At 37.1% G+C, this 24,683-nt stretch overlaps 3 protein-coding genes, 1 long non-coding RNA gene and 1 pseudogene across 7 annotated transcripts; 2 read left to right on the top strand and 3 right to left on the bottom strand.

Annotated features, from left to right (window-relative positions):
• LOC128877046 (ankyrin-2-like) overlaps positions 1-8,720 on the top strand; it is a 35,077-nt pseudogene extending 26,357 nt beyond the window's left edge.
• A 304-nt stretch (positions 8,721-9,024) lies between these two features.
• LOC128877041 (alkylglycerol monooxygenase-like) lies at positions 9,025-16,443 on the bottom strand. 2 transcript variants are annotated; one of them, XM_054123986.1, is made up of 11 exons: positions 16,096-16,443; positions 15,310-15,383; positions 15,004-15,171; positions 14,101-14,225; positions 12,965-13,116; positions 12,782-12,885; positions 12,113-12,275; positions 11,807-11,958; positions 11,292-11,426; positions 10,410-10,523; positions 9,025-10,282 (listed from the first exon to the last, which is right to left on the bottom strand). In XM_054123986.1, the coding sequence occupies exons 3-11, from the start codon at positions 15,124-15,126 to the stop codon at positions 9,998-10,000; spliced, it is 1,353 nt and encodes a 450-aa protein (XP_053979961.1). In that variant the 5' UTR covers positions 15,127-15,171; positions 15,310-15,383; positions 16,096-16,443; the 3' UTR covers positions 9,025-9,997. The 2 variants fall into 2 exon arrangements, with proteins under 2 accessions (XP_053979961.1, XP_053979962.1); XM_054123987.1 differs by having other exon boundaries at positions 16,318-16,442.
• Positions 16,444-16,607: 164 nt separating this feature from the next.
• Positions 16,608-17,649, top strand: LOC128877047 (uncharacterized). The gene is made up of 3 exons (XR_008457181.1): positions 16,608-16,749; positions 17,163-17,277; positions 17,492-17,649. It is a non-coding gene; the product is annotated as an uncharacterized LOC128877047 (long non-coding RNA).
• On the bottom strand, positions 17,310-23,521 carry LOC128877038 (uncharacterized). 3 transcript variants are annotated; one of them, XM_054123979.1, is made up of 14 exons: positions 23,380-23,521; positions 22,993-23,076; positions 22,123-22,390; positions 21,852-21,996; positions 21,447-21,646; positions 21,226-21,332; positions 20,832-21,053; positions 20,124-20,327; positions 19,640-19,942; positions 19,439-19,537; positions 18,742-19,124; positions 18,408-18,522; positions 18,157-18,315; positions 17,310-17,875 (listed from the first exon to the last, which is right to left on the bottom strand). In XM_054123979.1, the coding sequence occupies exons 2-14, from the start codon at positions 23,065-23,067 to the stop codon at positions 17,678-17,680; spliced, it is 2,478 nt and encodes an 825-aa protein (XP_053979954.1). In that variant the 5' UTR covers positions 23,068-23,076; positions 23,380-23,521; the 3' UTR covers positions 17,310-17,677. The 3 variants fall into 3 exon arrangements, with proteins under 3 accessions (XP_053979954.1, XP_053979953.1, XP_053979955.1); XM_054123978.1 differs by lacking the exons at positions 22,993-23,076; positions 23,380-23,521 and having other exon boundaries at positions 22,123-22,557; XM_054123980.1 differs by lacking the exons at positions 22,993-23,076; positions 23,380-23,521 and having other exon boundaries at positions 17,311-17,875; positions 18,742-18,923; positions 22,123-22,557.
• On the bottom strand, positions 23,195-24,407 carry LOC128877045 (frataxin homolog, mitochondrial-like). The gene is made up of 3 exons (XM_054123991.1): positions 24,069-24,407; positions 23,864-23,984; positions 23,195-23,798 (listed from the first exon to the last, which is right to left on the bottom strand). The coding sequence occupies exons 1-3, from the start codon at positions 24,311-24,313 to the stop codon at positions 23,529-23,531; spliced, it is 636 nt and encodes a 211-aa protein (XP_053979966.1). The 5' UTR covers positions 24,314-24,407; the 3' UTR covers positions 23,195-23,528.
• Between the last annotated feature and the right edge of the window lie 276 nt (positions 24,408-24,683).

Below are 24,683 nucleotides of genomic sequence, written 5' to 3'. Positions count from 1 at the left end.
AGAAATTATAAAAGATACAAAGCAGAAAGTGGAAGAAGTGAAAGAATTTGTAACAAGAATACCAGTAAAAGAAGAGACGGCAAAAGATTCAAAGAAGAAAGTACAAGAAGTGAAAGAATTAGTTGCGGAGTCAAAAGTAGAAAAAGAAACGATTAAAGATAAGGATTCACTGGATGTTAAAGAATCAAAAGATTCGAAAGAAAAGAAGAAAGAAGTCGAAGACATATCAGAAATGAAAATGGAAGTAAAATTGTTAAAGGATGAGAAAGAAATGAAAAAACCTCTACCAGATATCCATGTACAACCAGAAATGATAAAAGGCGCGAAGGACGCTAAAGAAGTACATGATTCTGTTATAGAAGCAAGTATAGAACAGGGAGTTCCAAGAGATGTAACAGAAAAACTTAAAGAATACGATACAGTAAGTGTACAAAAAGAAAGTACTGGAGGGTTAAAAATTCAGACTGAAGATATCGTTAAAGAAGTATCTAGTGGGAGGCGGATTATAACAGAAGAAACAACTATAATTTATAAGGTACAAAAAGATGGTACGTTGGTCCAGGAACAAGTATTAAAATCTGTTCAAATAGGTGAAGCAAACGGTGAGGGAATCGTGTCTGGAGTTCCTACAGAAACGGTGGAGACGAAAATATTCGAAACGAGTACTTCCAAAGATTCGTACGAGATACAACCCGATGCCATTTCTTCGTCGGAAGAAATACAGCAATTTCTCGAAGGAAAAAGACTCGAAATTGAAACGATGGGACAAATAGCGCCAATCGAGCAGGGACGAAGCATCGAAATGTTGGTGAAATTACCTCTCGTTCAAGGTGTAATCACGAAAGAAGAAATGGAATCAAAGCAGGCAGGAAAAGAAGACGAAGGGACGTCAACTGTCAAAGAAGAACCAGAAATCGATACGAAACTCGTTAAGAAGGAGTTCGAGTCTCGCATTCCGATCTCTATGTCAAAAGCAGATAAAGATAAAGTTCAAAAAGAAACTAAAGTCAAATCTCCCGTGGAATCGAAGCAAGTTCCGAGCAAACCGGAAATCGTCAAGGATTCAAGCTCCGAATCGCTGCACACAGTTTCACCGACAGGCAAAAAGAAGGAATTCGAATCTCGAATTCCGAAACGAGTGGTGGACGTTAAGTCGACGTCAGAGAAACCAGGGCAAAAAGATACGCACGTGAAGAAAGAAAGCGAAACGTTCACCACGATAACGGAGAAGAAGCTGAGCGAAGAGGTTACTTCAAAATTAGAAGAGCATTCGACTACCAAAAGCGAAAGACAGACGTTTTCGAAAACTTTCACAGATCCCAAGGAAGCGTTTGAAATGTTCAGTGACATGGGCAGCGCGAAGAACGATTTCGCCACTGTCACTTCGAAAGTCGATCACAAGAGTTCCAGCGTGTTGGAGAAGAAAGAAGTAATCTCTTCGGAGATTTGCAGCGGCACGGATAAATTAATCACTCTGGAGGAGAAAGAACGCGTGGAGAAGAAGAAGTCCTCGGAATCTCAATTGAAGAAGGAATCGCCGACCGAGACGGTGGAAGAGAAGAAAACGAAAATCGAAGAGTTGGATAAAACCGCGATTCAAAAGATGTCGATGAACGTGACCGATAAACAGGAGGTGATAGACGCAACCGCGGCCGAGTCGAGAGCCGAAACTAAAAAGGAAGAAACGTTTAAAAAGCTCTCCGACGAGAAAGGAATCTTGACTCGCGAAGCAGGGGACAGTACTGTAAGGGAAAGCGACGCAAAAGTCGCGATTCGAATCAAGAAGGACATTCCGGAAGAGGGAAAAGTGATAATAGATGAGACTGCGGAGGAGGGAGTGTTCAAACCTGTCGCAGATTTCGATAACGTCGAGAAGATCGTTCACGGAGAATCGCATAAGGAGACCAAGGAAAGTTTCGAAGTCAACAAATTTGTGCCATCCGAAAAAATGACGAAAGTGGAAGACTCGTCGAAGAAAGACGCGCAAGAGGAAAAACGAGTGAGCTTGGAGGAACATCAACGTCAAAAGATGAAAGAAATCGAGGCGCGTACGTTAGCCGAAACCTTGATTAAATCCATCGAAAGTGAAATCGAGACAAAGTCGACAGCGGATTTGAAAACGGAATTGCTTAGCAAGGGTTACTTGGATCAGACCACGCGAGATGGGATTGAAACCGATCACGAGAAGTTGGCCGACGATTTGACGCGTAAATTCGAAAGCATAATGAAGAAATCCGCGAGTAAGCAAACGGATAGATTCATGGATCAAAATGTGGCCGAGTTACCGAGATCGAGAACGTCGTTACAAGAAGAGCTGTACGAAAAAGGATCCACCAGGGACAGTATAAGCGTCAGTGAAGATATAACCAAAGACGAAGAGTCGTCTCTGCAAGAGAAAGAAGAGAGCTTCCCTTTATCGTCGTCGCAGCTCAGGCTGCAAGATAGAAACATCACTCTGAGTCCTAGCAGCATGTCAGAGCAAATCGATTTCGAGGAAACCATCGACGTTGACACGAACGAGTTAGAAGACATATCGAAATCGACCTTGAGCCCGCAATTGGAGAAACAACAATGGGACAAATACGATAGTCAAGCGGAACTGCAACGCGATTTCCAAAGCGACGACGGTTTTCCGCGGGATGCCAGAGTTCTAGAAATTCTCGAGCCTGGCGTAGGGAGCCAATCCAGACAGGATTCCGTAGACGTGCCTTCCTTGGAAATGGACGAACACAAGATATCCGAGCAAACCAGCAGAGGGATCTCGTCTCTGCGCGAAAGCGCGGGCACAGATTCGTTCGACAGAATACTCCAAGAACGAGATATAACCATCAGTCCCAGCACCGTATCGGAAGACACAAACGTCGATTCTTCTTTGGTACAAGAACCAGCGCCGTCCGTCGTAACACAAAAGGACCACGAACCTTTGAGTATGAAAAAGGCGGACAGCTTCGAATACGAAAGTCCTCCGATAATGTCTCCAAAGACGAAGGCCCAAGGTCTCGAGATTAAATCCGTGAATTGGATGATCGGCGAGGAGAAGATCGAGATATCGGAGACACTCCAACCTTCTCAAATTTTTAATCAAGAATTGGAAGCGTACGAATCGATGCGGAAGAAGGAATGTTTATCTTCGCAGGATGGATCCACCGACTACGATCAAGAATCGGTTACGAAATCGTCCGAGGACGTCAGCGTGATTGAGTCCATCAAGGAAACCGGCACGGACGACGACCGCGTGACTCCATCGGTCGGTAGGAGTACCAAATTCACGGTGATTCCGATAAGCGAGCAAGACTTTGATAGCGAATTAGTAGAAAATAAATTAGACGTTAGCTGCCAGGAATTGGTCGATACTCTGCAACGCGAATACGACGCGAAAACTCCTAACAAAGAATACGCGGAGAGTATCCAACAAAATATACCCGAGCAAATCGAGGTATCGGAGACGAGAGAGGAGGAAGTAGGAGGATCTCTCAAAGTAGAAGAACATCCGACAGATGAACATCATACTAGTGTAATCGTAGGTACAGAATTTGATACCGACAAATCTACCGAACAAACGAGCGAAGAAACGGTTAAAACCGACGTCCTTTTATACAATGAAAGTCTAAGGACTGGAGAGGAGAAGAAGACGAGCGAACCAGTTCCGAGGCCAGAGATCGAACTGAAATTGGAAAAAGTGATGCCGACGAAAGACACGGGAAAGCCTGCGAAAGAAGGTACGCAGGATGCGACGGAATCTGACAAAGTGCCACGCATGGACGACGTGTTGAAAGAGTGGACGGAGTCGTATTTGTCGAAGATAAAACCTCTGAGCGACGAATACAAAAGGCATATAGAGAAAACGACGGAAAAGCACGACGGGCCTGGAAGATCCGTGACAGTTCCTTCAGATACTTGTGCCTTCAAAATAAAAAAAGATGATTTCGGTAGCGTCGATTTAAGCGCGCGGTACGCGATCACCGTTTTAGATCAGGTAGTTAAAAAGGAGATCGCCGAGGTGAAGGAGTCCCTGGAAGCGGCGAAACAAGACTTGATAGAAGAGTTAAACGAAAATAGTGAAACTGTGATTCAAATTAAAGATTCTCCTTCGGAGTTTCAGTTTAAGTTGCAACCCGAATCCATTCCGAACGATTTGCCATTTTTATACAAACCACCGTCGCCCGAACACGACACGAACGCAACCAAGGGCGATCGTCCTATCGCCGAGTCAGCATCCCAAGAACCAGTCGCACCGACGTCGGACGATCCCGATGAAAGTAAAACCAACGTAGAGGAATCCGCGTCCAGTAGCGCCGTAGAGTCGATAATTCTAACAAAAGGCGAAACACCTGTGATCAAAACCGAAAAGTACGACGATGAGACTGCAATAACCGTCCACGAGGAGAAGGATGACGAAGAGGAGCATCCCAGTCCTGTACCCGTTAGTATATCAGGATCCGACGTAGAGTACAAAGACGAGAGCTCGTCTTTGGTTTTGCCGTGTCCAGTGCTCAGAAGACGCCACAAACCCGGCAGAGCCTCGAAGAGGGTCACCTCCGACAGCGAGGCAGACGTTGGCTCCAGCTCCGGCGACAGTAGCAATTACCAATCTTGCGATTATGAGATCGGCAGCGGCAGCAGACCCAGCTCGTCCGACATAGAAGCCTTGCAATCGGGCGGTGTGCTTTCAGCGACGGCTTCCGAGTACGAGACGGCGATGATGTCGCTCGAGCACACATCCTCTTCGAAGCCAACCTCTCAGGAGTACCATACCGCTGCGACCACGATGAGCTCGCGCGAATCCATGAAATCCTTGACTTCTCTGAGCTCTGGCCATCTAGGCAGTATCGACAGCACCAGCGAGCTATCGGAAACGCTGGTGGCCTCCGAGGCGGACGCCGAGAAAGAAGAAGACGCGGACGACAATTTCAAGAGTTCCTTTGACGACGAACACACCGAGCACTCCGATTCCTCGGGCAGCGAGATACCCATCGACGAATCGATGGACAAGATCGACAGTCACGTACCTTATCGCATGAAACGATCGTCCGAAATGATTTTCCCGCAACTGGAAGAGAGCGAGGGTGCCGATCAGGTTCAGGAATCGGTACCGCGCGATACCAAGGGAGTAGATTCCGCTACGTCCACCGTCGCGCCCACGTCCGGGACTCTTCAATCCGTAGATATAATGACGTCGCGGATTACCGAGGATGGCGTGCAGAGCGTGTGCACCCAAGTGATATCGGTTCAAGCTACGACCGACGCGTCCCTGACGGAGATCGAGAGCAAGGGCTCCGATCAGGAGACGATCGAGAAGAGTCCCGAGATTGAGCTGGACGCCCAAACAACGACGGAACCTGATCTCGTGGAACGAAAACATACCCCAACCGATCCTTTCAACGAGAGTTCCGAAGTGTCCGCGCAAGCATCGACACCGTCGCTGGTCCAACAGGCGAGCATGTCCACGTCCTCGACCTCCGCTGTCTCCGTGAGCACGGTGATCGAGAAGGAGAGTCGTCACTCGCCCGACAGCGACTCTTTCGAGATGGTCGACAAACCCGACATCATCGACGACTTCGTGGTCATCGAGGAAGTCGGTCGAGAAGCCGAAGAGTACGACTCCGAGGGGAAGAGCATACGCATCAGCACGATGCCGCAAGTGAGCAGTAAGAACTACGATCGCGATCTCGAGAATCTCATAACCGAGAACAAGCCCGAGTTCCAAGTACCCGCGAGTCAACCGATCAAGAACGCCGAGTTGTTCGATTTCGAGTCTCAGGAGAGCCCGCCTCAAGCATCGAACGACGAGCAATACTCGCAATCGTACTCGGACGAGGAGCAGTACGAGGGCGGTAAGAAATGGATAGAGATGCAGTTTCACGCCGACGCTCGAGTGTACGATATCGAGTACGACCGTGGTCCTTTGGAGGACATCAAGGAAGAGGAGATCACCGACTTCGAGCCCGGTAGCAGCAGATTCGGGAGCTTGGGTAGCCAGAAGGAATCGATAGGGAGCGTTGGTAGCATGCGGGGTAGTTTCGGGAGCACCCCTGACTACGATATTTTAGCGAGTAAGAAGTACTTCGTGAGGCCAACCGATCACGATAACGTGTCGCTGAGCTCTTTGCAAGAGTTCGAGAACCTGGAGAGTGCCGTTGCCGCTGAGAATTCGAAAAAGTTCCAATGCGGTTCGCACGATTCCGTTAATAATGGCAGTCTTCCGAGGAGGTACACGGCCAGTCGGTCGGGTCACGGTGACGACGTTTCATTGTCTTCGTTGAAGGACTTCGAAGGGCTGGAGAAAGCCTGCAGGGAGGCGCACTTGATCGAGTTGCGCGCCAGAGAGGAGGAAGACTTGTTAGAGCACGAGAGTCCCGAGAATAAATACAAATTGGAGAGTTTGCCGCGTACGAGAGCCGATACCAGTGCGGTAGGATCGTTCAATCCGAGCACGTCAGGGTCGGACGACTACGAGAAGAGAATCAAGGAAATCGACGAGATTATACGCATTGCTCAATCGAACGTAGAGAAATTTGATCGGCAGGACGACACCACGGAGGACATCTCGCAGATTGAAATTATGGATACCGAGAAAACGGGGCCGCAAGTCTCTATGCAGACCGGTTCGAAAATGGAAGAGCCGAAGGATGTACATATTCAAAAGGAGAGCAACGTTATGGAGACGAGTACGGATTCTCTCGAGCTGGAGGACAATAACGACGTGAAACACAACCCGCTGTGCCGAAGTTCCGATTCGTTGGAAATGAAGACTACCCTGGACTTTCCATCGTTGAGTTCCGATTCGTTGAATAACGTTCGAGATGGTAGAGAGGCTCAATCGGACATGGTCGGAAGCGCCGGTAACTTCAGACGCATTTCTTCGGATTCTCTGGACATGCCTTTACTCGAACACCAGAACGTCGAAGGTCACGAAAGATCTAGCGATCAATCGGATGGCGTACCGTCGGATAATTCTTTAGAGCAAAGGCTAGAGACGACGGAGACCGATGCTAGAAGCGACAAGACGAGGACGACACCAAGTACTGGTACATAGGAATATTTTCGTAGGTACGTACTGCACGAATAACACTGTGTCCTGTCAGATACACGTAGCATTATCGGGTAGAATATGATTCTTCGTGAGAAAGTAACGCGAAAATTTAGAATGAAATTTTACAGTTGATCTTGTAATTGAATGGATATTTGAATCATTCATGTACGGTACAGCCTGCGTTATGTGGACTAATTGGGGGACAAAATTGTTCAAATAAAAGAATTTTCATATAATAGAACAAATGATTAACACTCACTTTTACTTAATATCTAAGATAAAGTTAAATGAAGCGAATGCCATTTGGTTTTACATAATTTCATATATAGAATATAAAATAACGATGAAACAATGTTGTTTACCCTCTTCTTAACAAAATTAAAGAAATTAATACAATTTGTTTATAAATAATATCATATATAAAATACAAAATAAAAAAGAAGCAATATCGTTCTCCTGTTTCTTAACAAAGTGAAAGAAACGATTCCTGCAGTTTTGGAAGCTAGAGCGTATAATTCTTTCTTTTTTTTTAAAAAAATGTAAATGCTTCGAAACATTACTGTCGCGAGTTTATTAGATACTTTTTTCATGTATACCAAAAAAATATTAATAACGAGGTAATGTAGAACTCATACGTACACAAGTAACGGTAATATCGTTTACTATAAATTGATAATGTGAAAGATAAATCATATGTTCATCGGATGAAACGTGAGATCGACGTTTTTATGAAATATTAGTGTACTTATCGTTTCGTTGCAGATAGTGGACCATCGCGATTAATTTGTCACAACATTGGCTAAGGCCGACGTATTACCGACGTATTACCGACGTATTACCAAACCACTTCAAATGCTTTATGTGTACAACATAACAAATAATTTTGATAAGGTATCAATGCATTTGTCTTTGTTTTTTTTTTTTGCAATATATTCTAAGAACGTTCACTTTATTATGCTTAAGTAAGGTAGTTATAATACCGAAACTGTAAGGTTGTTGATGTTGAAATATGAATGGCGTTTCATTGTTTTATATTATATCTACATCAACATACTTGTCATTACTTTCTAAGTTAGTTATGTAGGTGATCGCCGATGTCTTGCTTGATTGTTCCCGTTTGTTTATAACGATTATGTTGCACTTATGAAATTGTATTTTGAATGTTATTTACGTGTTCGATTTGTATAATAATAGTATTATATAAAAGTGACATGTGTTGTAAATTTATCGATTTTAACGTATCTTTATCGCTACACACTCTTGAGAATTTCGAGGCAGTTTATATTGCATAATGATTTCGAGGAACGTTTGTAAGCTCCGACGTGCGTTAATATTAATTGTATTTATGAAATAACAAATTTATATTAGTTGAATAGAAAATTTTATACGTAAATTGTAATATTTAAGATTTTAAGAGAAAACTGTCAACGGTGTACGTTTTGTTCTCGATGCAATGATACATACAAATATTCCAGACAGTTTTTATATACGGAATTTAAATCGATACAAAATATTGCTTTCGTTTTCACGCTAACGATAAATTCGACATGTATTATCAATCATATACGCTGTATGTTATACCAAGATTTTAACGATGTTTCGTTTTGTTTATTTTAAAATTCTGTCTGTTTTTCATCGTTCGAAATATAAATCTATATAAAAACTAATAATAAGGACTTAATTTTTTTTTTTTTACTTAACAATTTATAATTAATAAAATGCCAGTTATGATAAAAGAGTGAATGCATTTATATACCTTTATTTATGGTGAAAAATGTGAACAGCTTTTCACAAAGGTTGTTTGTTATTCGTGAAAAGCTATGTGTTGGGGAGATTTTTTAAAAAGATAAAAGGACAAATCAATTCGAAACTTCAATTGTAGCTTTCTTTATGCTATGCAACTTTTATAAGAGAAACGGCATTGCGTTAAGAAATATTTCAGGTACACAAAGTTGTTTGCTTAAAATAAAATATAAAAATGGTGAAAGCATTTTACAATATCAATACAGTTTACTGTAACAGTCCTACAATACAAATTCACTTTCTTCGACATCTCAAAGTTTTTAATAACTGGGATTGAACATTGGAACAGTGATATATCGCTGTTACAGTTATGTTCGCAAAACCTCGAATCCTTCAAAGGAAGCTGCTTACACTCCTTGACAAAACTATCTCAAATCATTTTATTATAATAAAATATTAAACATAGAAATTCTAATATTATTATATTAGAGTTCCAGATACAGCTAGCTTCTTCACTGACATCGCGTCGTTCGACCCCTATATTGTCTCAAACCTTTGATAACTTGGAAGAATTGCCCTAAACAGGACAACTAGCAGGACGTGTTTCGAGTCGATTCTTTCACTCTCCTTAATTCATCTTATCCTCCCTAAATTACAGATTACGATAGATAACGATGAAAGGAAAGACAAATGCAGTTGAAATGTCCGAGCAGGAGAGAAATTCTGCACAGGGTCGTCGCAATACGCGACGCCCACGCTCAAGGATGTTCGAAGATTATGTTAATAGATTGCGCTGACTCGATGGAATGTAGCATGAGCAGGATGTCTTCTCTGTCGTTAACGCTTGCGCTTCAGCTATCGGTAGCAGTGTCTTATTTATGGTACATTTGACATACAACAATTATTACATATTATTATAAGTATAATACATTTCATAATACTGATTAATTGTAACAAATGCATGACATTATAAAATAATTTATCATTTATTATGTAAACGTACGTACAAAAAAAGATAATAATGCATCGACTATTTTTACCAATGTTACTCTGTTGAGTCAACGCTTTCAACACAGTTTTATACTTGTAACATTTCGTTTTACTTTACATAGAAAATAGAAAATTTCAATACGCTCAGACACAGCATACACACGTATAATATATATAGATTGAATTACGACCAATTGAATCAGCTTTTCTACGATATGGATTAGAAGTTTTTTATTTCCATCCTACGATAAGGTAATACGAAATCCAAATGCAACAGGATACAAGATACACGGAGTACAACCACGCGGTTATCGTGAATTCGATATGCATTAAAGCGACGTGTATTATCAATTGATATGTTAAATCGTCGTATACCAATAAAAAACTTAAATAAACCAAGCATCTTATAAATTCTGCGACACAGGCATACTTCGATTTGTCGAATAATAATCCGATGGTAGTGAGGGCACATATGTTATTGATAACTATGATCGTAGAATACGTAGACTTTAACTCCTGTAAAAAAGAAAATTCGAAATTCGAACATTTGAAATTAAAGAACGGTACTGTAATTGAAACATTTTCGTTTATCAAAATTATGGCACGGGGAGTATTCGCGAGAACGAAATAAAATAAACCTTACCTGCGTTTCGTCGTATAATTGAAGGTGTTCGTAGAAAACAAGACAGAAGTGGACAGTTATGTAAATGATTTGCCACACAGGCACATAGTTATCGTATTTATACCTGTTTGTGACCTGAAGAAAGTAAGGAATACGACAATGTTATTATATATATTATATATACATTAGTGAGTATATAATAATAATAATATTATTATTATTATCAGCATTATTATCATAACTGTAAATTAGTGAATATATTAATATAGGATACAATAATGATAATAATATTATTATTATCGTCATTATAAATGTAAGTGGAAAGAAATACAAGATTTAAGATGTGATGCCACTTCAGGGATGAATCTCTTCCACGTAAAATCCATTGAAAGGTATTTCAATAAACGACCAATAAACGGTTACCTAACGATCATGTGAATTCAAGACAGCTCGAAAACAAGGCGAGAACGAACATACGCTTAAGTACTGAAACTATTCCTGAAGGCTCCCACACGTTATGTGACATTTTGTATATTCATGTTACGAGTGGTAGCGTACACGTGGATAGAGAAGCTCCATTGTAAAATCAAACCGGTTTAATTAGTCTTCCTATTGTACAATACCAGTATACTTATGGTGTATTTGCATTAACAGCTAAATAGCAATTGTATAAGTTCACTGATATTCTTAACATTACATAAGTAGCTTCAAGGTATCGTGCAACGATACATCGGAATCGTATAATCGATCAATTTTGAGTCGACTTACATAGATAGAGCCGATCCATTTAACTAGCTTCGGTTCGCGTTAATTGCGTAGTAAATAATAAACAATAAAATATTCCTAAGTAATGGTTCCATGGCAATTCGGCGACAGTAAAAATGTATAAAACACAGAACTTACGTTTACTTTGTATTCGTCGAGACCCAGGCGAGGAGAACCTGGAAACCAACTTGGACCTTTCCAAAAAACGGCCAATTTGTCCGCCACGGACGACATCCGTAAACTCTTTTGGATTGTTTGGTAAACGTAAAACGTCTACAACGTTTCAAAATAAATTAGCCGTTAGATAACGAGTCAATTACGTGAAAACTTGTTTTAATGATTAAACTGATCGATCTGGCGGGTAATATATTACACAAGCGAAAGGATAAACTACGGTTGAGAATTATATGTTTAGAATTCGTGTATTTTTCTGATTATGATTCGATAGGCGAAGTAAATATTCCATGTCACGTATGAAACGAATGATCGTTAAACTGTTAATCCCTTTGATTAACGTGTGAAATTAGGTTCGTGTTTATGTAACTAATCGTCGTGTTACGTGACAGATTCATTATTCCCTTCGTCAATTTGAATACGTGGCCGAGTAATAGAGGACAGTTACATTCATGCTGGCGTAAATTGCCGTTTCTCACCTGCAAATACAGCGGATTAAAAGACTGAGGGCTGACGACCAAACCATAAATTATTTTATTATCTTTCTTCTCCTCCATGTACGTTCCGAATAATTTATCCCATATAATAAGTACTCCGCCGTAATTTTTGTCTAGGCAGTACAGGTTACAACCTGCAGTTAATTCATAATAACGATTAATTCACGTGACATAATCAAACCGCTCGGTATACTCGAATACGAATATAAAGAATCAGAACAAATGCAACGATTACTTTAAAACTGATTTTGACAACAAATATTGTCGTGGCATTTTATTAATCCTCACCGTGGTGGACGCGATGGTGTTTCGGAGTATTAAATATTAATTCCAACGGGCCGAGATCGTCGATGACTGTCGTATGAATCCATAATTGATAAATTAAGTTGAATTGGTTGTGTGCAATGAAATGGGACGGAGATATAAATAAGGCAAGAGGCAAATAAAACATCTGCAAACAGATTTCATATCTTTTGTATGGCACTCGACGAAATACTCGTTGACTTAAAAATGTTTCAAGAGGATACCGATGCGAATCTCGCATCGTTTATTTAAAAGCAATCTAGCGGAAGTAGAATGCGTGCCCTTTAACGGGTTTAAATCTTAACGAATCTACTTTTGATAACAATGCTGAAAGAATTGATCAAGAAACGATTAAAGGGGTCAACCACTTCGCTAACGCTTAGCGTTTCTCATTTAGTAATTTTCCGGAGGACAGAGTTTAATCTAATTCGCGTGTTCCTCGATGATGTTTGAAAAAACAAAAGAAATGTAGCGTGCGTGTATAACTTACAAAACATATAGTAAACGTTCGAGTTGATCGTTTCAGGCGCGTTTATGTTCGTTAATTTGAGAGAACGCGACTGCAGATCTAGAGAGCATTGATTGCACCCGCTTCCACTCGCGGCTTCAGATAACCGCAGGACACCGTGCACATGTAATACGAGCGATACTCACGAAGTTACACCAGTGTTGCAACACAGACTGCCGCAGACCAACCGCGAGAGTGAACTCCTCGCTACTATGGTGCACTTGATGGTGAGCCCATAAAAAGTGTACCTCTGCAAACGGGCGAGAAACACTTTAAATTCGTCAATTAGAGGGACGACAATGACACGCATGGTTGGATAGGAATTTAACCGTGGTTACTGCGGTGAACCCAATAGTAACAAAAATCCACCCCAACAGCAGTGATCCACCAAGTCCACGCTGAGTTCCAGGGCAGATTCCACCAGTGATATTTCTCGTAAATTACGATGTATACGTAATATTCCGCGCCGCGGAAGAGGATACTGCAAATTTTTGCGGAAAAGTTAACGTTAAATCATTTCAATCGTCACGATTAGTCGGATTTAGTACGGACGTGTAATGTTAATACAGCAAGGCCTTCGTTATGTGAATCAATTGGGGAAGTGGCAAAGAGGATAAGGGACTTTTTACATAGTAGAATAATAATGACTAAAGACTTAATTTTAATTAATAATAAACCGAATGAGGTAATTTTAATAATGGTTTGTAACTTTAAAAAGTAATCAAACTTTGATAGTGAAAAGAATTTCGAACAAACATTTTAACGTTTCTTTTAATCGTGCGTGGACAAAAATAAAAGGGTTACTGCAGCTAAAAATACGCGTTGAAAACAGCCGTACGCAAATAGATTTTGTACCATTGACCGGAGCAGCGAATATTCGCGTAGACATACTTAATCCATATCATCATGAATGTTAACGCTATCTTACGTAGATAGAGCGGTAAGTCCATAGAACATTTCTTTGCGTATGAATACAAATTTACGTAATTTTTACTGTGTTCGGTATTGCAGAGAATTATTTTGCATATTTCATAATATTCAGCATGTACGATGTACTTTTGGTATACTTTTCGGGTTTAATTATATTTTCGAACAATTATGGTGCGAAGATACCTTTAAAATATTAAACAGTATTCTTTTTTATTATACATTAATTTCGAGCGATTATAATACGAAGAAAGCTTTAAATGTTAAACACTATCACTATATTATGAATGAAAAATAAGAAAACACGATACGTTGAATATATCAAATATGCAACAATTTCGAATTAAAATAATATTCGTGTAATATCTGTAGTGATATTGCAAAGGAACAGTTTGTATTCAGTTATAGATCAATTTTAAAAGAGAATATAATAATACTAAGATTGTTTTTTAAAGTTGTGGCTAGTAATTATAAATATAATTTGAACATAAAATAGTAATAATGAGAGCTGAAGAATAAAAGCGTTACCTATGCTTACCGGCCAGTTTCTTGAAACATCCAGTGAGATAATGATGTTATTTGATCGTTGAAACGAAACCTCTTTTTCTTCATTCTTAGTATGATCTGCTCCAGTATGATAAGAATGAAGAACGGAAACCATACCTGCGTACACGTTTATCTTATTTGTATGGCTATAGTTGTCTTAGAGTCTATGCTTAACTACATTACCATAGAATACTATCATTTCACAAGAAACTTTGTTGTTAAAAAAAAAGGCATCGCATTGAAACTTCACATCGATTGTTATGATTAATCAGGAAATACACAACAATAATATAGGTGGATCGAGTAATTGGGAAATACCTTTTATTGATTCACACAATAAATTCAAATTGTCGAGTACAAAGGACGTCGGAATTAATTAATACCCCGTATAATTTCACGTAAATTTATAAAATCGAAATCAAGGCGGTATTTATAAGGAAACTCCTCGAACGTTAAATTTTACAAGGCTTATTTGTTTCGCGCGTAATTTATTCTGATACGCACTTAAATGGATACACAACATACAGATAAGACCATGGAATTATACGTTTCAATATACGCGAATATACTCATCAAAAACATCATCATCATCGATTGAATCACTCGTTAAGTGGTATTAAAGTGAAATTAAATAAATTAAATATTTTGTAAATAAAATCTGGTAAGTATTCGAAAATAATTCATTGCTCGATATTTCCACACAATGAAACTTACAGAGATACACAACTGAGAATTATGGTGTAAACATTAGTTACCTGTTGCATTGAAATTTCGCATCGATTGAAATAATTATTAAGAATAAATAGCAATAATAATTAGGAATTACCTCTAGTTTATTTAAATTCACATTAAATTAACTTATTTAAATCAAAGGTATAGTATAAATATTAGTTACCTGTTGTTGATAATCGGGAACTTCGTACGCGAATTCAAAAGTTGTTTCGCGAGGATTAACCAGGTACCAAAGTTTCCACACGTGTTTTAATCGGCCGAAAAGATCAAGGAGTAAAATGGTCATTTTCTACACCTGCTTTTTTTTTTCTCCGTGAACTTCGGATAGTCGCTATTAAATCATGAAAAAAAGAAAAAAAAAATGAAATGTATGTATACAAACGCACTGAACTATACTGACTACAGCGGATTCTGTTTCAGTCATCGTGCTGCGTGCACGCATCGTTTATATATGTAACTTCGAGCTTACCGAGGACACGCGAATGTGCGCGAGCGCGAAATGTTTCTTCCACGGCCGTACGTGCTAAAGGCGCGACGATGATGCTATAACAATATTTTGCATGAATTAAACAATAGCTGACACTGTTACGCGGGTCTGTTAAAAAAATTCTTTCATACAGAGTCTAAATATTTCTACTTAAACCGAAGTTATAGATGATCGAATACGAGGGCATAGAATTAATTCATACACCTAATAAATTGCACTTTGTGTACAGGGTGGGGCAATAACTTGTTCCATCTTGAATAATTTTTAAACGAATTATTATTCACGAAATTCCTTCATACAAAAGTTGCATCTGTTTGAAGTGGACGTCTGATGTATGAATCGCTTTATCGCCAACATGCTTTTTAACGAAAATATCAAGGTCGCGTTCGATTTTTTAAGCGGAACGTTGTATATTTTTATTTATAATAAGATAAATTAGAGTTTGAAGTCATTTCATTCTCTCCTTCTTCTATCATAAGCACGTCTGTTCAAACTAGAGTTATAAATTATTGAATGCATCGGCACAAAATTAATTTCTGCATCTAATAATTCGATCGTATAGTTAATTTTGATGGTGTATATAATACCCGAAGATGGCAAGTTACTTTATCAACAACTAGAATTATATACATATTGAAAGAGATATTTTAGATAGGATAAATTAGTATTTAATTCGTAGATTGAAATTCTTCTAAAATTTATATCAGATAAGTAATCCTTTACAGTAGTGGATTGACCAAATGTAAGGAATAAACGATCTCAACTAACCAGATCGTAACTATAAACAAATTATTTAATCGATATTTTACAAGATTATTCTAAACAATTGAAGATAATTTAATTAACCAACGATTGCTTAGCACGATCGGTGAAAAGAATATGCAAACTATGCAAGATCATTGAAGATAATGTAATCAGTCAATAATCGTGTAATATGATCTATGGAGGACTGTGCAAACTTCGAGGAAAATATATTCACACGGATCGTACGCGCTTATTAAACTGTTTTGAACTTCTTTCGATAGGATGCCACTGAAGAAATACGACGTGAAACTTTCGAGAGCTTAACGAAGCCATTGAAAAAATTCGCGTGATTGTGAAATCGCATGCTACACCACTGCATGCAAACCTTCGGTATGTCAGCCACTGCACTGGTGGCAGACGGGGTGTTTCATAACGCCCATTAATTATTCGCGCAAGAGTGGACAAATCGATAAGTTACTATTGCCGCACGTGAGACTGTTTGTAAATTTCACGTGTGAATTTGGACCATTCGTTTTATTTGATTTATTCAAATATAAACAGTGCCATTGTTTCCGAGGGTAACGCGACATCGATAGAGACGAATAACCTCATTCCATTCCCAAACGAGATTATTGCAAGCGAACGCAATTAAATTAATCGAATTATCAACGATAAGACGTAAGCGTGAAGAATTAAAAATATTCCTGACATCGCGTGTTTCTTTTTATAAGTAATCGGTACAGTTCTATTAATAAAAATAAATGCGTGAACTAACTGTTGAAAGAATATATCTTCACTTTCGTATTGTTCGACTTTACTTTTTGGCATTACAATAAATTGTGTATGAAATACAGATGTATATATGAATGTATTATTACACGTAAATATATTTTCTGTACAAATACATGCAATTATACATTTTAATAACAAACTGGAAGCGAATTTTTAAAATAAAAAGACAAGTTTCGAAATATGTATAAACCAATAAAAGGAAAGGAATAAATTAACAAATCATTCAGAAATGAACAATTCGTTATCTGAAGCGTTTATGAAATGTAATATGAAATGAATAATAAATATATTTGTTTAAGATTTCAAGAAGAAGAAATTAGCTAATCATTGAATGGTTCCACTGAGATTTCAGAAAAGATCTGCTTATGTCTGCTCCAACCAATAAGTTGTCCAGCCGCCTACGACCTTCTATCCGTAAGCTACATAACGAACAGTATGGCTGCTGCCTATACTTCAGGGTTTTAATTATTAATTATGAAAGCAAGCAAGATATGAATTTTAATGTCGCTGTAGGACTGTCGAAATAATTCTTTTAATGTATAAAGGGGTCAGAATAAAATAGTTTTTATTTTTAAATACATTAGAATTTCCATACAATACGTGCAAGTTTTTTTTTTTTTTTTTGTAGATCTAACATCGCATCAACAGGTTTGACGTGGTTATTAGCGACGACTGCTAGGAGTGGAGAATACAAAGTGGTTAAATCTCGTTATGTAGTCTGTCAACATTATTCTTAATCATAAAACTGTTTCCATTTGTGCATGGATTATAGTTTTTTTTTTTTTTTTAGAAATGTTCGTAAAACAGAACTGTACTATTTGAAGTGTGTCGTTTTTATAGAAGAGCAAATCTTTTTAATGGAATTCATTGCTTCTCTGTCCTCGTACGTCAATTCCCCTACGTTCCTGAATTCTGATCGCAACAATATTTGACTTCGTGCACGTTCCACCGTGATGGAAAATGGCATTGTTAAAGCTTTTCTCCAATTTGTCTTTTCATATTGAACGAGGAACTGTAACGAGAATGGACGTATTGTAATATATTTTCAAAAATTTCTTGTCAGATACAAAATTTTAGAGCACTTGTTAAGTCATACTTTAGGCACTTATTAATTGTTACCAATTTTTCAAACATAACTACATACTCGAGTTGCCCACGAAAGTAAATATCGTTTTTATAATTCTCAATTCTCTATACTTTTTATTACATAATTTTACGAAAGCACATTTTTAATTCCGTTTCGTTTACTTTTAATTCGCAAGCTAATAAAGTGTATCAAATTTCGTCACTCGCCTGATCGAACGTGGTATCTTCGATGTGAAACATTATGTAAGTTAATGGTTTGCAAAGATTGCAAACCTCGGGTACGTTAATTAAACGTTCTTGAGCGTCTTTATGCCGTAGTTTATTCAATACTAGATCGGATGAGCGAATTAAAAATTCATGTGTTACCTGAAACGCAAATAATACTACTAGTATCGCTAAATTTATAAGCAGACATCGCTTAATTCGGTACGTTTAAAAATAAACATTTAGCTACGCACTTTTACGGCCTGTCGGCCAAATTTGGTAAACAATAACTCGTCGGTGGTCGTTTCGATAATGGAAGACGTACACGTCGCTTCATCAATGCGCGATTTTGTATCCGTTGTTTGAATGCTTAAACATTTCATTTGTTAAATCATGATATACGTTTCGGGCTGCTGTACCCGCGTAAACTATGGTTTCATTATTTCTATAACTTTTGCAACTATTCAGTTAAATATTTTAATATTTTTTTTCGATATCGAATAACGTACACCTCATTTTAAATTTGATTTAGGAGCACATTTTATCCCCCTCATCCAACTATGCCCTTTAATAAATACAAAAACTTACTATTCCTTCACGCGTTGGAAAAAGTCGTCAATTTGAGAGGTGTGTTTATTGTCTTCGTCGATGCTACAGATAGCTTCAGCCAAGGCAATTACGATTGTTGCGGCATCGTTGGAATTGAACAAGTTTGACTCGTTATTAGAACCATCGGAAGCTGGAGTTTTGGCCACCTCTGGTTTGCGATTCTTCGAAAAGTTCAGAAGGGCGGTATAAAGAGATGCGCAAAGAATATGGAGGAGAACGTTACCACCGATTGGATGACAATGGGCAGGAATATTATCGTTCAATACGAATGCAGTCTTCAAAATTGAAGGGGGTAAGGTCACGTATAATTCAGCGAAACAGCCAATTACCAGCGACATTGTCTGATATATACTAGCTCCTGTCTAAAAGTTTAAAATGCAGTCATTTTGAAATTAACATTTATCAACTGTTTGATTATTTTTGAGCCTTTACATCGTGGTTAAGAAAAATCTCAAAAATTAAATATTGTAGCATACAGAAGTCAAATAATTGATATACACGGTAAATAACTACTATGAAAGTTGTTGCTGCTAAATAATATCAAAGTGTTGAGTAACATTAAATATCACAGAGAAATTATGGAGTCATTTAGATAAAAAGTATTATCCCAATGTCCAATAAATCTAATAAAAATCGTAACAACCACTACGATAGTAATAGCAAACTAATTACTTACTTTTACTGCTTCCAAAAGTATTTCGATAATTGGCTCCATCGTATTGCTTAATGGCTTTAAAATTGCATTCAGCCATGGTGGCCTCGATTGATTCCAAACCTACGTAAATATACATGGTATACCAGTGTATGGTATTTTAGAGTATTATATCAATTTGAAACATTTGCGTTCCATTTATATTTTCGAAATTTTAATAGATACCTGTTGCCGATCAAGATAATTAGACCAATTATGGTTTCGCCTCAAGGCTGGCGCAATAACGTGACCAGGTTCCTGCGCTATAGATGTCAAAATAAGCATTAAACTATAAAGACTCAACGCTGATGTTATTTTTAACGTTCCATAACATGTCATATTGTTGCAAAGAAAACCACCGCAATTCTTTCCGTCAACTCTCAATTGCTCTAAATTATCAAAATAATCCTCAGAAGTAAAATAACTGCAATCGTGGATTAAAGTATCTAATAAAATTTTGGCTACTGCGTAATCATTCATAGAGATGACCTGCAAATTTAATTTTTTATATCTTTAAACTATTACGGACCCTTTTGTTCCTAAAGCATTATTCACTTTAATGAGAACTACTCTACCTATTTTTACATTCGGTATAAATTTATGTACGAGCAAATAAATCATACTAATTTATTGATATTGCCTTGATTGTTATAAATGGACGGATTATTACCTTTATTAACTGGGGCCAATTCGGTTGCGGTTGATGTCTAAGTATGTTCAATTCTAAAATCACTGCTCGATCATCAGGCAAATTTGAAATGTAAACGTCGGAATCGATAGAACCCAATAAATTTGGCGCGCACATTAACAGCCACGTTGCAGGTCCGCAGCGTGGCTGGAAAATTGTTAAATTTTCGAATCCGTCACGAAAAACCTACAACGGAAATAAAAAATTCTTATGTCGCCTATTTGTCAATTTCCATGTTAATCGAACGACTTTTCGATACACAAGTCCGTCATATTGCATTCACCATTTTGAATTTTGATATTCCGAATGCAGATTCGTAATCAACTGCCCAAAGAGCTTCACATACTGCATTTCAATTTCATTTCATCCAAAAATTCTTTCATATTTTGTCCAGTTTCTTAGGATCGTGTTTTATTATTTAGCGGTGTCGACTTGTTAATCAACTTTAATTTATTAGGTTGTCCCAAAAGTTTCTTTCGCTTTATTAATAAGTAATACATGCACAACAGTTTATGTTTTATGTTACATTACTGAATTGTGCACGATTCATTTTGCTCCATTACCGTGACAATATGAATGTCTATGAAATTAGATTGTCTATTTATATAAACACGAGCACGTAAAATAATTGAGTGCAACTCGCGAAAGAAACTTTCGGGACAACCTAATATTTACTACGAATTCCTGTACCTGATATATTTCTTGAACAGGTGTTCCTCTCAATAATAAGCAAACCAACAGCTCGTTACATTTTGTATGGATATCCCTAACGGCAACCGGTAATGTGTTTAATTTCAGTCCAATCATCTCACTGACACTAACACAAGCGTTCAATGCAAGATATCCCGTGCAACAGAGAACGTTGAAAGCATCCGTCCAAAATTGTTGAGATCGTGATAAACTCGGTCGTGCCTATCATAGATCATATTCGTAATTTTGATATTTGTATTATATATGGCATACCTAAACCTTCGAAGTCCGAGTTTATAATTCTTTATTATGAACTATATTAAGAGCATCGAGTTCAAAAGAAGGAGAGGGGTATAATTAAATTATAATAATATAACTTTTGAGATATTCTTACGTCGATAAATCTTGTCACAATAATGGATAAAGACTCGTTCAACATTCCAGAGAATACTCGTTGTGCCATTTTTGGAGAGACAGTGTTCCATAAATCTGCCTTTGTCGCTGGAAATATAAAATGTTACGTTTGCAACGTTCGAAAAAACAGCGCTGATATCGGATGTACACTAAAATCGGTCGTATAGTTGGAAGTATTCTTGTGTGTACGATCAAAATTACCTTGCATATATAACCACCACATTTGTATCACAAAGGAACAACGTTCTCGTTCAAAGAATGCCTTCATATCATGCCAACTAAGAGAATCAGCTTCGTTAAGTATGTATAGTGAAATTAAGCGACAGTGCAAGTCTAATAATCTTTCTGCAACAGCCTCAGCCATTTCATGATAAGATTTATAGGACTTGTTTATTTTCTCGCTATAAATAAAAAACAAAAATATCTTAATGTACAATTAGTCCATTAGTAATGTCGATTATTTTGTTGTTTACTAAATTTCATTGTACGTGAATTTTCCTCGTATAACGGGAATGATATAAATAATATGTGACCGCGACAAAAAATAAAATAATGAAAAATACGGTTTGAGAATTACTTTCTTAAATTATATAAGTAGATATGTACCTCGCTTGCGGAGAAATTAAATTTTTAGTTTGTTGACTGTAGCACCATAAGCAATTTCGTATTAACGCAGCTGCTCCCAAAGTTGCTGTTAAAACTGTTAAATCTGCATGATCTAATGATTCTTGAATAAGTAGATGCAAGTGTTCTGTAATTATTCAGTGAAGCAATAAAATTTGATTACACACTGTTGTAAAGTACTTCCACACAATAAGTATGTATGTTTGGAGAAAGTCTAATTTTAAATACGATTTAGAGAAAGATTGTATTATACCTAGTAAATGTTCTGCAGTATCGACGACGAGTAATATAAATTCGGAAGGTTGAATCTTTTTAATAACTTCACCCTCAATTTCGGTACTTGCATCAGTTTCGTGTTCAGATGACTTTGTTAAGCCAGAATGACGATTGAAAGCAGCTTGAAAGTCAACTTCCCACCACATCACGATCTTAATAGCAGCAAATGAAGCGTGCCTTGGAAAATCAAGTTTTCCACCACATACACGTGTGCATAAGGGCTCTTTCAATACTGTTTGCATTTCCTGTATCGCCATAATATAATTCAAAATATTGTAGCATGTCAGATTGATAATATCGTAGTCGGATGTCAAAGAAACCATGATATATTAGAACAGGGTGAACCTGTATGATTATGTGGGACCTATTCGGAGCAACCACAAAAACCCTTACATACCAATTTTTATACAAATCTAATAACTTTTTAATATGCAAGCCCGTCATCGCGAATGCGCCGTCTCAAAGAGCGAAAATGCGAATGCGAATTCGTAATCAGCAGCCTCGAAAACCCCTATAATTCGAATTTCGGAATTCGGATTGTAGATTCGTAATCAGTGACATTAAAAACCCTTACGTATCAATTTTTATACAAGTCTAATAACTATGTAGTATGCAAGTCCGTCATAATAAATTAACCATTTTGAATTTTGATTTCTGATTCTTACTCGGCATTCTATAAAATTTACATATATCAGTTTTTATGCAAATCTAATAACTTTTTAATATGCAAATCCGATTTCTTTGACGATGTAATTACGATACGCGAAAGAAAGATTGGGAGGGGAAGCTACATTGGACAATGCTGTTGTAACGAATCGAAATATTTCCAATGATTAAATTGTGTTACCTGATAATACTGCATGTCTCGTTGCAATAAAATTCTAACACGATCTACTAAATTGCCATCTTCCATAATCTCCATTTTTGCAATCTGTCCAATATAGAACAAGGAACATACTTTGAAATATACCGAGGCTTTATATTATTAACATAATATTATAAGGTGCAATGTTTATTAGTGTTTAGCCACTTACAACGTTATTTATTTATAAAAGTAATTTATAAACAATTCAGGATATATTACGTGTATTAACTTAATATATCTCTTAGAGATATAAAAATATGTACTAAGCCTTTAGCAATGTGACATTGTAAAATGAGAAATTCTAAAGGTGCGGTTCTACCATGCAAATATTAAAATGTATCTATATTTTACAAAGCTATAAATACTCACATAAATATATTACAATATGTTGTCTATTTTATATTATAATTTATATACATTAACTGAGATTTTGTATTTCCAATATAGTACACACACATATGTTTATGCAATTAGTTATTCTAATTAAAATTACAATTTACAGCATTGATTTAATAAAATTACAGACTATTCATTGCTGCTTCTTTTTCTTTGCCACTAAAAGAACACTTATCAAAACACGTTGGATTCATTATGATTGCTGGTATTTCATTGTTAAGTAATTCATGTAATGTTTTTCCATCATATTTATAGATCCATCTGCCATTTACAAAATCATATCGCTTTGGTCCAGACTTTGGAGAAGAAAGCCAAATTTGTTTATTTGGTGTTTGACGATTTATGACATAAGTACCATATGATTTTCCAAATTTAACAGTTAATACACCATCCTGTAAAAACAATATAGTTAAGTATATATTGAGTTAAGTATTAGGTAAGATATTGAAAAACATACTCCATATGATACATCCGCATCTGTTAGTTGTGGTGACTGCTCAATTAATTCATCAAAGTATTCTGTCAAAGATTCAAGGGTTTCATCAGAAACTTTCTCAAATTGAACAGGTGTAAGTTCACTGTAATAAAAAAAAAAACAATTATTTGCGAAATCTGTTCCTGGTAATAATAAAAAGAATAATAATTTAATAACGTATACTTGCCTATCAGTTGAGTATCCTTTGTCACTGTCTGAACTAAAATTTGCTATTAACTTACGATTTACTGTTTCTGAATGAATATTTTTACTTAAAAATTTCTCGCGTTGCGACACAAGATAACCTACAATATTTCGTCTATATTGAACGTTGATTTCTTCTGTTAAATGTCGCCTTAAAATATTTGATACTGATTCAGAGGATAGAATTCTAAGGTAGCCATTCTTTGTTAAATTCTTTATTGGTAGCATGATACAAATTTTGTATATATTCTCTATTGATCAAACAAATTTAGAGGACATAACCCAATGTGGGCCAGATTAGGTATGACGTTTACGATATACAAAAGTATTTCTACTATGCCGATAACATGCCATCTAGCGGATTACTGCAAACAACAAAAATATCAACAAGTGATAATTTAAAATAGATAGTGTGATGATACTAAAGATATATTGAATATTCATCCAAAAAAACACCCGATAATTAACTTTCATAAAAATGAATAAAATTTAATTTGTTATCTTAGTAAGTGTATTTAATATCTTCTAAATGAAGTGGTGAAGAGATATCATTTTTATTCAGGAGCTGAAACAAATTATATAGATTTTCATAATGAAT

This window comes from Hylaeus volcanicus, chromosome 5 (assembly GCF_026283585.1).
Source record: "Hylaeus volcanicus isolate JK05 chromosome 5, UHH_iyHylVolc1.0_haploid, whole genome shotgun sequence".
In the NCBI taxonomy this organism is placed as follows: domain Eukaryota; kingdom Metazoa; phylum Arthropoda; class Insecta; order Hymenoptera; family Colletidae; genus Hylaeus; species Hylaeus volcanicus.
The sequence above is the reverse complement of the archived record's forward strand: the minus strand, read 5'-3'. Positions and strand labels throughout refer to the sequence as shown.